The following is a 17,500-nucleotide window of genomic DNA, read 5'->3' on the forward strand; positions in this document are numbered from 1 at the left end:
CAAAAAGAAAACAAATTTTTTTTTTCATATCATCCCATAAACCCTGTGTCCTTCAAATATCAAGACCTTAAAGGCTGTTTCAGCTCTTCACATTCAGATCTGTTTGTTTGTTTTTCCTGCAGGATGAGTCTCACTTCCTGAAGAACATGAAAACTGCTCGCTGCCGGGCGGCTCTTCCTCTGCTCAAGGTTTGCTGTTATTTTAGGCATCGTTCATAGTGCTGCTCTTCAAAACACTGTGCTTTGGTTAGAGTTCACAGACTTTTGGCTGCGCCTCAAAGCCTGCTGTGCTGCCTACATAATAAGCCTCGCTGGGCATCAGGAATGAGTAGGCTTGGAGCATGCCAATTTTTCCCAGAAATGGTGCCTAGAAATAAACAAAAAGCAAAGAAACAAAGGATTAAAAGTCAGAAGCAAAGAAATAAAGACAGCCGCAGTGTTATAATTTAATGTTTATTATTATTATTATTATTATTAATATTATTATTATTATTATTACTATTACTATTATTACTATTATTATTATTATTGTTGTTATTATTATTATTACTATTATTATTATTATTGTTATTATTATTACTATTATTACTATTACTATTGTTGTTATTATTATTATTGTTATTATTATTATTATTATTATTATTATTATTATTATTGTTATTATATTATTATTATTATTATTATTATTATTATTATTATTGTTATTATATTATTATTATTATTACTATTATTATTATTATTGCTATTATTATTATTATTGTTATTACTATTATTATTATTATTGTTATTACTATTATTATTATTGTTATTACTATTATTATTATTGTTATTACTATTATTATTATTACTATTATTATTATTATTATTATTACTATTATTATTATTATTATTACTATTATTATTATTAGAATTATTAATATTATCATTATTATTATTATTATTACTATTATTATTATTATTATTATTATTGTTATTATATTATTATTATTATTACTATTATTACTATTATTATTATTATTGTTATTATTATTATTACTATTATTATTAATATTATTAATAAAACAGCCATTTTGATTGTTATTATAGTGATACTGTTATAATTGTACATGTTATGTATTTAATAATCATTGTAATTTAACAGTTAAATAATTCATCAAATATATCGTAATTATCAATTAATATTATTTTATAGCTATACAGATGTCTAAAATGTTATTTATTTATTAATGTTAAATCACAATCTTATAATAAAAATAAATATACATTAATTTCCATCCCCCCTATTTATTACAGTGTAAAATAAAAAGCTTATTATTTTTTTATTTAATATTTGATTGTACTGTAAAAATTACAGCAATAATATACTTTTGTTTATTTAGTAGTTTTTAAATATTTTTTGTGATGATGGTTATAATAATATATACTCTAATACTAAGTAAACACTCCTAAATGATCTTATTTCCCTTCATTACACCTTCTTAGATGATCCCACACATGACCTATTATGTTTTTGTGCAGTTCAGTTCTGCTATGCTATGTTTTAACTTTGGGATGTCCTGATCATTTTTGCCCTCGAGTCTGAGTCGTTTGATTTTAAGTATCTACCGAAAACCGATCAGATAGTTCTGTAATACATAAAATAAGAATAAAGAAGAGGGAAGAAACAGATCCAGGATGTTCCCTATTTTTATTTAATTCACCTTATTTTAACATTCATCATCTCTGTTAACAAACAGAGCACTTCTGTGAGGTAGCTTGAACAATCAAGTACTAAACAACAGATAAATTCTTCACTTTTGGACTTTAGAGCAACAGTAAATATGAAGAATGAATATAAAAACACCTCAACTTAAAATACCCAGCAGGCATGTAAGCAAAACAAAAAAAACTCCAAGTGTTTGCAAAGCCAGAAATGTGCACTCCTAACTCTTACTGTCATCACATAGTAATTCCGAGTTATAAAGTCAGAATTTGAATAACTGAGAACTTTATAACTCAGAATTGCGACTTAATAACTCAGAATTCTGACTTTATAACTCAGAATTGCGACTTAATAACTCAGAATTCTGACTTTATAACTCAGAATTCTGACTTTATAACTCAGAATTGCGACTTTATAACTCAGAATTCTGACTTTATAACTCAGAATTGCGACTTAACAACTCAGAATTCTGACTTTATAACTCAGAATTGCGACTTAACTCAGAATTCTGACTTTATAACTCAGAATTCTGACTTTATAACTCAGAATTGCGACTTAATAACTCAGAATTCTGACTTTATAACTCAGAATTGCGACTTCTTAACTCAGAATTGCGACTTTATAACTCAGAATTGCGACTTCTTAACTCAGAATTCTGACTTTATAACTCAGAATTGCGACTTAATAACTCAGAATTCTGACTTTATAACTCAGAATTGCGACTTAATAACTCAGAATTCTGACTTTATAACTCAGAATTACGACTTTATAACTCAGAATTGCGACTTTATAACTCAGAATTGCGACTTTATAACTCAGAATTCTGACTTTATAACTCAGAATTGCGACTTAATAACTCAGAATTCTGACTTTATAACTCAGAATTGCGACTTAATAACTCAGAATTCTGACTTAATAACTCAGAATTCTGACTTTATAACTCAGAATTGCGACTTTATAACTCAGAATTCTGACTTTATAACTCAGAATTGCGACTTTATAACTCAGAATTGCGACTTAATAACTCAGAATTATGACTTTATAACTCAGAATTGCGACTTTATAACTCAGAATTCTGACTTAATTTTTTTTTAAGGTTTTTTTTTTTACTTATTATTTTTTAATTATTATTATTATTTTTTAATTATTATTATTTTTTATTCAGTAGCGGGAACGGGCTTCCATAAAATTGAGAGTGTTTTTAAAAGGGAAATTAAAAAGTGGTTGTTTTACAGTTGAAGTTGAGGATGATGTTTGCACTCCATTCATGATTTGCTCGTTCATTTTTTAAGAATATCGAGGACCACAATGGAAATAAGCCTGTGGCTTTTTTGTGAATTTTATCCTCAACAGTTTTTGAAACAATGTATGAATTGGTCTAACTGGACTTGTTTGTATATCTTTGTTAGAATTGTCAAATAAAATTAATCAATCAATCAATCAATACTCAAATGTACTGTAAAATCTTACAGCAGTAATGCACTTTTTGAATTAGCAAAAATAATTACAACCGGAGCACCCAGAGAAAACCCACGTGAACGCAGGGAGAACATGCAAACTCCACACAGAAACGCCAACTGACCCAGCCGAGGCTCGAATCAGCAACCTTCTTGCTGTGAGGCAACAGCACTACCTACTGCGCCACTGCAGTGCATCTTCTTATGTAAAATAATTAATATTTATAATATTTAATATCTTAATATAATTACTGTAATTACTTGAATCTAAATACTCTTAAATGATCTTCTTTTCCCTTTTTTAGTTGATCATATACATGACCTCTTATGGTTTTCGCATTTCAGCTCTGCCGTGTTTTACTGTATATTGTGAAGACTGGATGTGTCTTTTGATTTTGGATGACTTCATTAGGTTGTGTTTGTTGATGCTGATCATTAAGCTCTGGTGTGTTTCTAATGCAACAGACAGCTAAGAGAGTGATCCTGCTGTCAGGAACTCCGGCCATGTCCAGACCTGCTGAACTCTACACTCAGATTCAGGCTGTCCGGCCCGCACTGTTTCCACGCTTTCATGACTTCGGCACACGTTACTGCGATGCCAAACAGGTGCGTTCATCAATTCAATTTAATTACCTATTTTAATTTTTATTTAATTTGATGCTAACGTTTGCTACTATGTTTTCAACATGTAGAATGTTTAACATGCTGTTTGCATGTCTTACAACAAGGGTAACATGTTACAACATCTTGCTAACATTTTATGCCGCTATTTTAATATTATTCGACAAATTAGCATGATGTTAGCATGTTTCTAGCATGAATGATCCTAGCTTGTTTAAGCAATTGTTAGCATAAATTAGCATGTTGTTTGCATATTTAACAATTTGATTGCAAGAATGAACATGTCAGCAATATCTCAGCATGTTTACCATTATTTTAGCTTAGTTTTAGTAATTGTTAGAACAAAAATACATGTTGTTTAAATGTTTCAAGTACTGATTAGCACGTTGCTAGCATGTTTATTGTGAATAACATGTTTTTTTGCTGGCATTAATTAGCATGTTGTTTAGATGTTTTTTAATGTTTAACAATTTGATTGCTCAAACTAACATGTTGGTGATGTTTCAGCATTTTTCATATTATACTAGCATGAGTTAGCATGTTTGCTAACATGTTTCTAAATTAAATGTTCACGGCTTATGTATTAAATGTCAAGACTGCTTGCCATATCTCCGTCTGCAGCTGCTGTGGGGCTGGGATTACTCCAGCTCCTCTAATCTGACTGAACTCAAGCTGCTGCTGGAGGAGTCTCTGATGCTCCGACGACTCAAATCAGAGGTGCTCTCACAGCTTCCTGCCAAACAGAGGAAAGTGGTCACTGTAACCACAGACGGCATCAACTCCAGGACCAAAGCAGCCCTCAACGCCGCTGCCAGAGAGCTCGCCAAAGGATACCACAACGTGAGTGCAAACTCTTAGAAATTATGTACTAGGGCTGAACAATTCAATTCAATTCAATTCACCTTTATTTGTATAGCGCTTTTACAATGTAGATTGTGTCAAAGCAGCTTCACATAGAAGATCATAGTAAATAGGAAACAGTGTAGTTCAGTTTTCAGTGTTGAAGTTCAGTTCAGTTTAGCTCAGTTCAGTGTGGTTTAATAATCACTACTGAGAGTTCAAACACTGAATAGCAAAAAACAGCTCTACAGATCCCGAACCATGCAAGCCAGTGGCGACAGCGGCGAAGAAAAAAACTTCACCAATTGGCGAAGGTGATGAAAAAACCTCGAGAGAACCAGGCTCACCACGACCCTTTCTCCTTTGGCAATATGTCATTATCATTATATTGCCATAATATTATATTGTGGAAATAAAAATTTATATAGTCTAGTTCCAAATTAACAATAATATACAGTCAAAATTATTCACCCAGGTAAACATCACTTCCTAAATGATGTTTAACAGGGCAAGGAATTTTTCACAGTATTTCCATAGATCCATGATAATCTCTGTGTGTTTGCACAATATATCAAAAAAGTATCATTATTGCCATTATAGTATGTGTAATATCTGTATCACAGAGAGGTGCAATACATTTTATTTTATGTGCTGAGCATTTGTGTTGCCTGCATAGGGTGTTTATCCAAAATTGACCTAATTAGAAATTATCTTTAGCCACACCTCCCTAGTAGGTGCTGTTCTGCTGTTGGCTAGATAGAAAATAATTCAATTCAATTCACCTTTATTTGTATAGCGCTTATACAATGTAGATTGTGTCAAAGCAGCTTCACATAAAAGGATCACAGTAAATAGGAACAGTGTAGTTCAGTTTGTAGTGTTTAAGTTCAGTTCAGTTGAGCTCAGTTCAGTGTGGTTTAATAATCACTACTGAGAGTCCAAATATTGAAGAGCAAATCCAACGATGCGCAGCTCTACAGATCCCGAACCATGCAAGCCAGTGGCGACAGCGGAGAGAAAAAAACTTCACTAAATGGCGGAAGTGAAGAAAAAAACCTTGAGAGAAACCAGGCTCAGTTGGGCACGACCATTTTAATTTCTCCGCTGGCCAAACGTCTTGTGCAGAGCTGCAGTCTCAGCTGCGGAGGCTGGAAGCTGGCCTCAGCGAAGACTCGTCTGTCTCTGGAGCGTCACAGGAGTCAGTCTCATGTTCTCCACTCCTCCATGACCATCACAGTAGCTGCTCAGGATTCGGCCTGGTCCAGGATATGGAAACCTTGGGATCATCTCATCGTTGGTCTTGGATCGAATCAGTGACTCTGCATAGTCTGAGGGCCTCGGGAAGAGTATCCCCAGGTGGAAATGGAGAATAAAGAGAATAGTTAGCATAGCTGCTGTTCATAGTGTATATAAACAAGATGCAGAACCTGTGTGGAAGTGTGGAGTGTATGCTTTACTAAACAGATAGGTCTTTAATCTAGTTTTGAATTGGGAGAGTGTGTCTGAGCCTCGGACGTTATCAGGACGGCTATTCCAGAGTTTAGGAGCTATAAATGAGAAGGCTCGAATAAATGAGAAGGCTCGAATAAATGCTAATGGGAGGATTCAAGTAAAGAGAAGAAAAGGACAACAGCCATTAAGAATCAGAATATCTGCCAAGCTTTTCAACCATTGATGGTGTTTTTTTTAAAAGACTAAGGGTCCTAACATACACCTGGAGCAAGACGTGTTTTGCAGGATTTGTTGCTATTTTCAGACCAGCACAACTGTAATTTTCACATTGTGCTCCACGTTGTTTAAATAGCAAATCCATTTGCTCCACTCTGTTGCTATTTTTAGGAACTGAAATAGACCTGCGGCATTGACCAACTAAAAGCTGCTCTAAAGTCCAGCACAGTGCGTTAGTTATGTGCCTATGCAGGTCCAAACACTCAATACACACAGGATGTACAGCAATACACAAATATCTGTACATATGAAAACAAGAATTAAATGTTACAAAAATTATTATTTACTGCATACATATAAAAAAAACAGGGTTTTTTTTCAGTTTATTCATGATAATCTGCATTTGTGTAATGTTATTATTATTAGTAGTATAATTTATTATATGCATATTTATATTGTTTTAATAAAAACAAGTTTAGATTGTCGGCGCCAATAGCCTTGTGGTTAGTGCATCAACATATGGCACCTAGGTGTTCACGGCGACCCGAGTTCGATTCCGGGCTCAAGGTCCTTTGCCGACCCTTCCTCTATCTCTGCCCCCAATACTTTCCTCTCTCTAAATCTCCACTGTCCTATTACAATAAAGGTGAAAACCCCTAAAAAAATTATTATAAAAAAAGATTTGTCCACCTGTGGGGTTTGAAGACGTCTGCATCACCATATGGAGCAAAAGAACAGGATGTGTGTTTGGATATAACTCGTTTTTTTGACCACACTTTGTTATTATTGTTCATTTATTCCTTTGCTGGGAATTACAGCTGAATTTAGCAATAGTTTTAACACAAATCTTGGTAAGACTTTGTTTTGATGGTCCATTTGAGTATTAGTAGACTGTCTGCTTAATATCTGTTGATGCTGCTCCTTCAACAGACATTTAACTGACTATAAGAAGCTTAGCAAGTACATGTCAACGTACACTAACCATAACCCTAACCCCAACCTGACAGTCTACTTGTAATCTAATGAGAATTGGTTGCAATGTAACTTAAATTCAACAAACGGACCATCAAAATAAAGTGTGACCCAAATCTTTGTGCTTAACTAACAAAATTAAATATGTAGGGTAATTTATGCGGAGTGAGTTTCCACCATTTCCTTACTCCACCAAAGTAAAGGAGTAAAGAGTAAAAGTAAAGTAAAGTAAAGAGGCTGAATGGAGGAGGCTCATTCTTTATCCTCACTGCAGATGCTCTGTTGAACTGTTTGCTCGCTAGTGAAGCAACACAACTGACTCTTAAAGGGAGTGGGAGATGAGACTCTGATTGTTTTAATGCAGGTTATGCTCAAAACACACCCAGAACTCATTAAGAGAATAAGTACAACCCTGTTAGACCATGAGCCGGGGCGCAGAGCGTATTTATCCATCCTTAAAATAGCCAAAGAGGATTCAAACACGACCTTAATGCTTTTGCGCCATGCGCTTTAGACTTTGAGCTTAGATCGTTAAAATAGAGCCCTAAATGTTTGTACCTTGAATTTGATTTTTTGTGTTGCCTAAATTAGATTTAAATTGATCTGAAAAATACTCATTACCTGTTTATTTTAGTATCATTACATAAATGTTTTTTAAAATAGCATTTCTATAGGAAGATATTATATCACACGAAATATTGTAATTTCGAGCTCAACAACAATATCCATATTTCAGAGAAGTGCGATAAATTAAAGAATTGAATTTTTTTATGTGCCAAGAATTTAGAGGGGGAAACCATCTATTATCTGTTTATTTTAGCATAATTATTATTACCATTAATATTACTATATCAATAAGTGACTTAAAAAGCATTGGTAACACTTTAAAATAATCCTCTATTAGTTAATGTTTGTTAATGTGTTTGCTAACATGAACAAACAATTAGTAATACATTTGCTATGGTATTTACTCATCTTTTTAAACATTAGTTAATGTTATTTAAGTTAAATATTCATGTAATAGTTCGTTAACTGACAGTGCATTAACTAAGCACAACCTTGGATGTTAATAATGAATTAGTTCATGTTAAATTATGATTAATAAATGCTTTACAAGTTTATTCATACTTAGTTAATGTTAGTAAATGCATTAATTAATGGACCATTATTCTAAAGTAAGTGTTACCGAAGCGTTTTCCTAGGTAAATGTTATTTCAATGCTCAACAACAACATTGCATATTGTATATATTTCCCCAGTATCGTGCAGCTCTAAAATATACCAAATAAATGAATTGCATGAACGTCTTTAGAGGAATTGATCACTTAAGAAAAAAACTATTTAAATCGAGTCATTTTTTGTTTATTTTTATCAGGTCTCATTTGGTGTTCAACACGAATTGATAGTAGTTGGGATAAACTGGTGATGGATGGGTTTGGGACAAATAAACAATGGCTTTTCTGTCTTTATGTGCAGAAAACCCAAGAGAAAGAAGCGCTCCTGGTTTTCTTCAACCACACAGCCGAGGCCAAGATCAGAGCCATCATGTATGTCTGTCCTTTTATGAGCACAAAGCAAACATCACAGCTTTATAGAGTTCCTTCACACACACAAAAGAAAACGTGCATTCATTTATTATGGTGATACTTCACAGTTAAATGGGCGTGAAGAAGCATGCTATAAACAACATGAATGCAACAGGAACATTGGTGACCTGTTAGTTCATGTTTAGATTATGTTCAAACATGCTAGCCTGCTATAGACTTATAGACCAGCATGCTATAGACTTACAGCATATCTTTAATTGCATATCAGTGATGGTAAACACTGTTTTTCAGGGAGTATATCTCAGATATGTTGGAGTGCGGACGAGAGAAGTTTCTGGTGTTTGCTCATCATAAACTGGTGCTGGACAGTATAACCAAAGAACTTGAGGAGAAGGTCTGTCTGATACATTTTTATTTCATTTAATTATTATTATTATTATTATAATTTTGAAATTATTTGCCTTTTTAACATATTAAAATATATTTTATTTTATTATTATATATCTTTTTTTACATTGAATTGAGAATGATTTGAGACTCGATTACATTGAGATTACCTATAAATCTGGAATAGTCAAAATAGATGACATAGCAATGACGTAGAACACTCTTAACAACCACCTACCATTCACCCAGAACACTTTACAAACCACCTAGAAATCCATTCAGATTACTCTAACAACCACCTGACTGTTGCCTAAAACCCCTTAGAAACAACCAATTGCAGCAGGCGCAATGATTTTATTTATGCAGCACCTTAAAAGTAGTCCCCAGCACCAAGACTTACACATGCACCACCAGTAAGAGTCTGCATTATATTATTATATTATATGACATTGTTGCGCCTGCTTGAAGCCATGGTGCGGCTGTAAAGTCTCTTGATTATTATGCCACATTGAGAGTATAGTTCCTAGCCAGATATTTTGAAGAAAGCCTAAAACCGGTAACCATTGACTTCAATAGTAGGGAAAACAAATACTATGGAAGTCAATGGTTACAGGTTTTCAACATTCTTCTAAATATCTTTTGCGTTCAATAGTAGAAAGAAACTTATAAACATTTGAAACGAGTATGAATTTTCATTTTTGGGTAAACTATCCCTTTAATTAGGAAGATTATTGAAATTCTTATCATTTTTGAGAGAGATGCTAATGGTCTAATCGGATTCAATGATCTATGCTAAGCTAAGCTAAAAGTGTTCCTGCAGTCCCGGAGATCAGCTGGATGAATTAAAAAAAATGTTAAAGAATCAACTCTTTCACACGGGGACTGTAAAATGAGCCTATTTTCAAAATAAGTTGTTCATTTAAATGTACTGTGGTGTGTTGTTTGTGTGTATTAAATGAATAGTTAATCCAAAAATGACAATTTACTCATTGTTCACTCACTCTCAAGTGGTTCCAAACCTTCAGGAGTTGAACACAAAAGAAGATACTTTGAAGAAAGCTGAAAACATGTAACCATTGGCTTGCATTATAGAAAAACTAATTCCATGAAAGTCAATGGTTACAGGTTTGACACTGTTCAAAATATCTGCTTTTTTGTTTAACAGTAGAAAGACACCCGTGAAGGTTTGACACAAGTAAAGGCCTAGTACAAATATGTAAATATAAGGCCAAGGCAATATGTGTCTCTCCAGCTGTCTCCCTTTAATAATTGAAAGTTTAAAAAATTATTAATGTCAATAGAAATCAGTTTTCTATTAAAAATGCGATTACAATGACCTTTTTATTGTATTTTTTACAGCTAAATGAGTAAGAATAAGATTAAAAGGACATTTCAACCAATGTGCGTGTGCAGCAATGTGGATTAACTTGAATGGCGACACCAACAAAGGGCAAAGAACTTACATTTTTATGATAACCTCGCGCACGAGTCGTGATGGCGAAAAAAAAGTTCTATAAATTGTTCTTTCTTCATATATGGACTTGGTCTACATGTGATCTTTCATATTTGTATGTATGCATGTATGTATATATGCACACAGTGGCTCTTTAAAAATGCATTCGCCAAAAACATCAGAAATGGCTCTTTGCTGAAAAAAGGTTTCCAACCCCCTGGCCTAGTAAATGATGACAGAATTATCATTTCTGGGTGAACGCTCCCTTTTTAATAGGAAAATTATTGAAACTTTTAAGTGAGAGGCTAATGGTCTAATCTGATTCAGTTATTTATGCTAAGCTAAGCTAAAAGTGTTCCAGGCAGATCCGGATATCATCTGAATGGTTTCAAAAATGATAAAAATCAACTCTAACACAGGGGGTTGTAAAATGAGCCTATATTCAAAATATTTAAAGTGTTGCTTTAAGTATAGTGTGATATAGATGTGTGTGGTGTTGTTTGTGTGTACTAAAGAGATTTTACTCGTTGTTCACTCATCCTCAAGTGGATTCAAACCTTCATGAGTTTCTTTCTTCTGTTAAACACAAAAGAATATATTTTAAGGAAGCTGAAAACCTGTAACCATTGACTTACATAGTAGAAAAAAATAATTCTATGAAAGTCAATGGTTACAGGTTTACAGCATTTTTCAAAACATCTGCTTTTGTGTTTGACAGAACAAAGACACTCAAAGTTTTGAAACATGTAAAGGCCTAGTAAATGATGACAGAATTTTCATTTTTGGGTGAACTATCCCTTGTTAATAGGATTTTTTTAAGCTTTCAGGTGAGAGGCTAATGGTCTAACCTGATTCAGTTATTTATGCTAAGCTAAGCTAAAAGTGTTCCAGGCAGATCCGGATGTCATCTGAATGGTTTCAAAAATGATAAAAATCAACTCTAACACGGGGGTTGTAAAATGAGCCTATATTCAAAATAATTAAAGTGTTGCTTTAAGTATAGTGTGATATAGATGTGTGTGGTGTTGTTTGTGTGTATTAAAGAGATTTTACTCATTGTTCACTCATCCTCAAGTGGTTTCAAACCTTCATGAGTGTCTTTCTTCTGTTAAACACAAAATAATATATTTTAAAGGAAGCTGAAAACCTGTAACCATTGACTTACATTGTAGAAAAACTAATTCTATGAAAGTCAATGGTTACAGGTTTACAACATTTTTCAAAACATCTGCTTTTGTGTTTGACAGAACAAAGACACTCATAAAGGTTTGAAACAGGTAAAGACCTAGTAAATGATGACAGAATTTTCATTTTTGGGTGAACTATCCCTTGTTAATAGGAATTTTTTTTAAGCTTTTAGGTGAGAGGCTAATGGTCTAATCTGATTCAGTTATTTATGCTAAGCTAAGCTAAAAGTGTTCCAGGCAGATCCGGATATCATCTGAATGGTTTCAAAAATGATAAAAATCAACTTTAACACAGGGGGTTGTAAAATGAGCCTATATTCAAAATAATTAAAGTGTTGCTTTAAGTATAGTGTGATATAGATGTGTGTGGTGTTGCTTGTGTGTATTAAAGGGATAGTTCCAAAATGAGAATTTACTCGTTGTTCACTCATCCTCAAGTGGTTTCAAACCTTCATGAGTGTCTTTCTTCTGTTAAACACAAAAGAATATATTTTTTCAGGTTTACAACATTTTTCAAAACATCTGCTTTTGTGTTTAACAGAAGAAAGACACTGTTAGAAGGTTTGAAACTGCATTAACTATCCCTTTAAATAGGAAAATTATCGAAACCTTTTTAGTGAGATTTTTTAGTAACAGCCTTTTTTTTGTTAAGCTAGTCAACAAAACTAAAGTTTAAACAATATGATGGTGATCTTACTAAGCTGTATTGCATTCCTGATAGATTTTTTTGTATGAAGCAAAAAAGGAGGCATGAGGAGTCAGTGAGGTAAAGACTTAATAAACCTAATTCTCTGCCATGTGTCAAGTCTAAGACAATAGATAATTCTATAAAATATATTTTGTTTGTATTTTATTGAATTGTCAATAGAATTTCATTTAAATGAAATTAATATTTGTGCAAAAGATTTCTTAAATGATCTTAGCATCACTCCAATTGTGTCTAAACATTGTTTTCCAGTTACATTTAAGATTTAGAATAATTATTGTATAATAACAAGAATACTTTTATTTATAATAAATATTTATAAAAAATATATTTATATACTGTATATATATATATGTACATATATATATATATATATATATATATATATATATATATAATGTGTGTGTGTATATATATATATATATATATATATATATATATATATATATATATATATATATATATATATATATATATATATATATATAATATATATATATATATATATATATATATATATAAATAAATATATATATATGTGTGTGTATATAGATGTCTTGGGGTAGTTCATTATGAGGCGATTTACCTCTTTACTTCTATGTGTGATTTGATTGGACAGGAATCACAGGACTGATTTTTCTAATCACCAAAGACAAGAAAAAATATAGTAGTGACTGCAGATTAAAGGATAGAAGTGGAGTAAAAGCACAGATACAGCACTAAAAATGTACCCAAGGGAGAGTAAAAGTATACATTTATAAAACTACCTAGTAAATTACAATTCCAGAGGAAAAACAACTCAATTACAGTAGTTTGAGTATCTGTAATTAGTTACTTTACACCACTGGTTAACTTATTCATTAGTTAAAATAATTTCAAAGTCAAATGCTTATATTTAAATAACCATATTTAATAAAAATGATGAGAAACGGGATGATGAGAAAAGGATAAACTATGATCCATGCTGAGACCGATTGGAAGGTAGAAATCCGAATCCTTCACTTTACTAAACCTGTAATGTCAGTTTCTGCTTCTACTAATTAGTGTTTCAAGAGTTCCCACTTAAATATGCTTGGCGTATAAAGCAGGTTTGGCATGCTGTGCCGGGAGAGAACCCTGAGCTCGGTGATATTTGAGCCCAGGGCTCCCGCCCGGTCAATAAGCATATCAGGAGATCCGAGATCAGGTAGGTCTCGAGAGCTCCCCCTTTAGAAAAGGGAGGAAAAGGAGGAGATGGGGTGGAAGGGGGGATTCTTCCAAATGAAGATAGAGCAGTAGGGAGAAAATGATCCATTTATAGTAGACTAGGATCACTCTGATTGGATTATTACTGATTACAGATGAGTGGCCAGACGTGCTCAATCATATCACGTGCTCCTCTCGAAATTAGTTTATGAAACTTCACGTATTTAACGGCGTACTAGCTGCAGTAGTGCTGAGATCTTTCGATGAAGGCCACAGCGACGGCGAGTTCTTATTGAAGGATTCTGCTTTTAAAAATACCCGAAAATCTCCCTGGTTTAGTCGTTTCTTCAAATTCACAACATTATTTATTTATTACCCCAAAATTTCTGGAGCCGCTTATTTCACTTAGTGGTTAAATCCGCCTCTGGTCTCAACACAAATGGATTAAGTTAACAAATGTAAGTAGATTGAGCGTAAAACAATGAAGTTGTCCCCAAAAATCTCAAGAATTGTGTCATTTTAAATAAGTATTTTAAATAGGCAGCAAAAATCTTCTCTTTTTTTGAGTGTATGGTGTGTTGTTTGTGTGTTCAGGGCACCAGTTTCATCCGTATTGACGGCTCAACACCGTCAGCGGAGCGTCAGCTGCTGTGTGAGCGGTTTCAGGCGTCCCAGCAGAGCTGTGTGGCTGTTCTGTCCATCACCGCCGCTAACATGGGGCTCACGCTGCACGCGGCAGCACTCGTGGTGTTCGCTGAGCTCTTCTGGAACCCCGGAGTGAGAAACACACTCGCACTACACTACAGTCATCACAAACATTTACAGATCAGATCTTAATGTGCAATAATGTGTTTACGTCAGCTAGTTTCCAAGAAATCTGTTCTTATTTTAAAGGTCCCATGTGCAGTTTTGTTTGACGTATGTAATTTGAACTGAAACATGAAGACTGGGCGGGATATAAACAGGGTGTCCATGGAGGTATTAAAAGCTCATAAATCCATTTAGAGAAATTTAAGGCCCTATAAAAGTATTACAAAATGTTTTATGAGGGATTCAGTTTTGTATCAGTATGCTAAAGTTTGCCTGATTGTAATCTTTGAATATTGGGGTGGTGTGTTGTTTATTCAATGATAAAATCCTACTAGATTTGACATCATGCTGCTTTGTTTACTGCAGAAACCAAGAAAACCACCTGCTGGATTAGCATTTTTATTCAGTGAATAATGTTTTAGTTTAAGATTAGTTACAAGCAGTATTTAGTAAATATACTTCCAAGTTTAAATGCCGGCAATGTTACCAGTTGAAACCTAAAGTGGTGATGAGGTCTTTATTTATGGAGTCTTAAAAAAGGTCTTGAATTTCAGTCTCTGATTCCTGAATATACCCTGATTAAGTAGGCCCTCCCCCTTTAAAAAAAACAGCCTATAGAGTTTATTGTTTATCAGAGCTTTGTCAGTGAGTATGGTTGAGCTCAAATGAATAAAGCAATAGTGTTTTGAACGGGGGATGTTAGATATTAGAGAGCATTTGATAGGTCAGAAGATTTGATGAGAAACTGAATTATGAGGTGAGGTTGTTGGTTCATTTAATGGGGATTGACAAACCTGCAAGCTATGGATGTTTGTATCTTCTACATGAAAAATTTGTCACTTTTTTGGTTGACACTAGCTTGTAGATATCTTTAAGATTATATATATAAATATATATATATATATGCTGGTGATCTCAAATCTGAAAAATCATCCACAACTTTATGTATTTACCTAAAATAAAAAAGATCTACTGTCTGTAATTTAATATAACATTACAAGGGAAAATAATGACATTTTAAAGTCATGGAAGTTCACTCATCATCATGTCGGACAAACATGAATATAGATGAATTTTCTTTTTTAATTTATTATTTTAATCAAATGTTTTACTATTCATCACACATTAGGAAATCCAACTTTTACATTTTTTTATTTTACAGTTTGTGCCCTCAGAACTTAATTTTATTATTTATTATGCTTTTATTTGTGTTTATATATTTATTTTAAATCACTGTGTGTGTGTGTGCGTGCGTGCGTGTGTGTGTGTGTGTGTGTGTGTGTGTGTATATATACATATATAAAAAGGTTAATGTTTCTTCTTGTTCATATTTCTCCATATTCTCCCGATTTAACTGAAGTAAAAGTGTGTAATAGTTCTGCTAGTACACTAGTGAGCTGTGCTGGTTTCCTTCAGGTCCTGATTCAGGCTGAGGATCGGGTTCACAGAATTGGTCAGACCAGTAATGTGGACATTCATTACCTGGTGGCCAAAGGCACAGCGGATGATTTCCTGTGGTGAGGAGACTGCACACACGCACACATGCACACACCTGTAATCTCGCAGAGTCTCTCTTGTTTACCTCAGACTTGCAACAGCCCCCAGAGAAACATCAAATAATTTCATTTTTCATCATATTTAGTCTTTAAATGGTTATTACAATTATTATGCTAAATTAGATGTCCCATTATGCAGTAGATTTACAGTAAAAAGTCATAATTAAATTATAATACGTGTAATAAGTGTAATATAAGCTTTTTCATTTAGCTTAGATTATTTTTGCATTAAACATTAATTTAAAACAGTTACAATAGTTGCAAAGTTCAGTTCAAAATAATTTCATATAGATCATTTGACTCTAAAGGATGTCAAATTTCCAGAATATGAAGTATTTATATCAAATGATGTTTGCAATTATTTTAAATGGTTACAACAGTTTTAGATTTGGTTTAAAATAAATGTGTATGAAGCTTTGATAATTCATAATTATCAATTAAGGTGACTTAAAATCTGTTTTTTATGACTATAATTTATATATATATATATAATATAATATAATATATGCATATATACACATATTATTCTTATTTTTGAAACTCATTATAGTTAATTTCCTTAAATTGCTGTTTTCCTTATTAATTATTTAACTGTAATATTTGTCATGTTTAATGGCACCGTTTCCCTGTGTTTCTCAGGCCTATGATACAAGCCAAAATGAATGTTCTGGAACAGGTCGGCTTGTCTGAATCCAACATTTCAGAGAATGCAGAATCTGCCAGCTTCCACAGCAGGGTGTGTATTAAACTTATGTCTTACGACTGATGGTTAGGCCCACACCAAATTACATGACGTGAAAATGTGTTTCCATTTTAGTTCATGCACATTTTTTCTTATTGGATAAAAAGTGCATCCTACTTAGTTATGCGCATATGTTTGTTTTTTTATGCACATTTTCAACATTTCTGTTCCTCGTGGCATTTCCGTTGTGTATATTTCAAAATGTGCATAAAAATGGGTGGATGAAAAACATATGTAATTTGGTTAATCAGCTATAAAACAGTTTCATTTTACTGTAGGAACACTTTGATTGACATTCTCCCTTTGTCCGTGTCATCGGGGGGAAAGCCCCGCCCACTGGTGACCATCTCTTCCTCTAGCATAAACAGCCCTGAGTGAGAAGCAGCCGTCTGTCCATTAGTCATTACAGTGTTTGAGCTGCTGAAGATAATGTCAGCATAGACCAGAGGTCACCAATCTCAGTCCTGGAGGGCCGGTGTACCTGCAGGTTTTAGCTCCAACTTGCCTCAACACACCTGCCTGGATGTTTCAAGTACACCTAGTAAAACCTTGATTAGCTTGTTCAGGTGTGTTTGATTAGGGATGGAGCTAAAATCTGCAGGACACCGGCCCTCCAGGAACAAGTTTGGTGACCCCTGGCATAGACTAAGAGGATTATAGATGTGTAGT

The 17,500-nt window shown here is 33.4% G+C and overlaps 1 protein-coding gene across 1 annotated transcript in view; it reads left to right on the top strand.

The window, feature by feature from the left end:
* Positions 1-73: 73 nt before the first annotated feature.
* LOC130220527 (SWI/SNF-related matrix-associated actin-dependent regulator of chromatin subfamily A-like protein 1) overlaps positions 74-17,500 on the top strand; it is a gene marked incomplete at its 5' end in the record, with an annotated part of 18,041 nt that continues 614 nt past the window's right edge. Inside the window, 8 exons of the mRNA XM_056452774.1 lie at positions 74-188; positions 3,624-3,764; positions 4,401-4,619; positions 8,735-8,805; positions 9,097-9,199; positions 14,318-14,500; positions 15,950-16,050; positions 16,729-16,825. Coding sequence (XP_056308749.1) covers positions 74-188; positions 3,624-3,764; positions 4,401-4,619; positions 8,735-8,805; positions 9,097-9,199; positions 14,318-14,500; positions 15,950-16,050; positions 16,729-16,825 — 1,030 coding nt within the window. The remainder of the gene's footprint in view (positions 189-3,623; positions 3,765-4,400; positions 4,620-8,734; positions 8,806-9,096; positions 9,200-14,317; positions 14,501-15,949; positions 16,051-16,728; positions 16,826-17,500) is intronic.

The sequence above is a fragment of the Danio aesculapii genome, unplaced genomic scaffold, assembly GCF_903798145.1.
Source record: "Danio aesculapii unplaced genomic scaffold, fDanAes4.1, whole genome shotgun sequence".
Taxonomy (NCBI): Eukaryota; Metazoa; Chordata; class Actinopteri; order Cypriniformes; family Danionidae; genus Danio; species Danio aesculapii.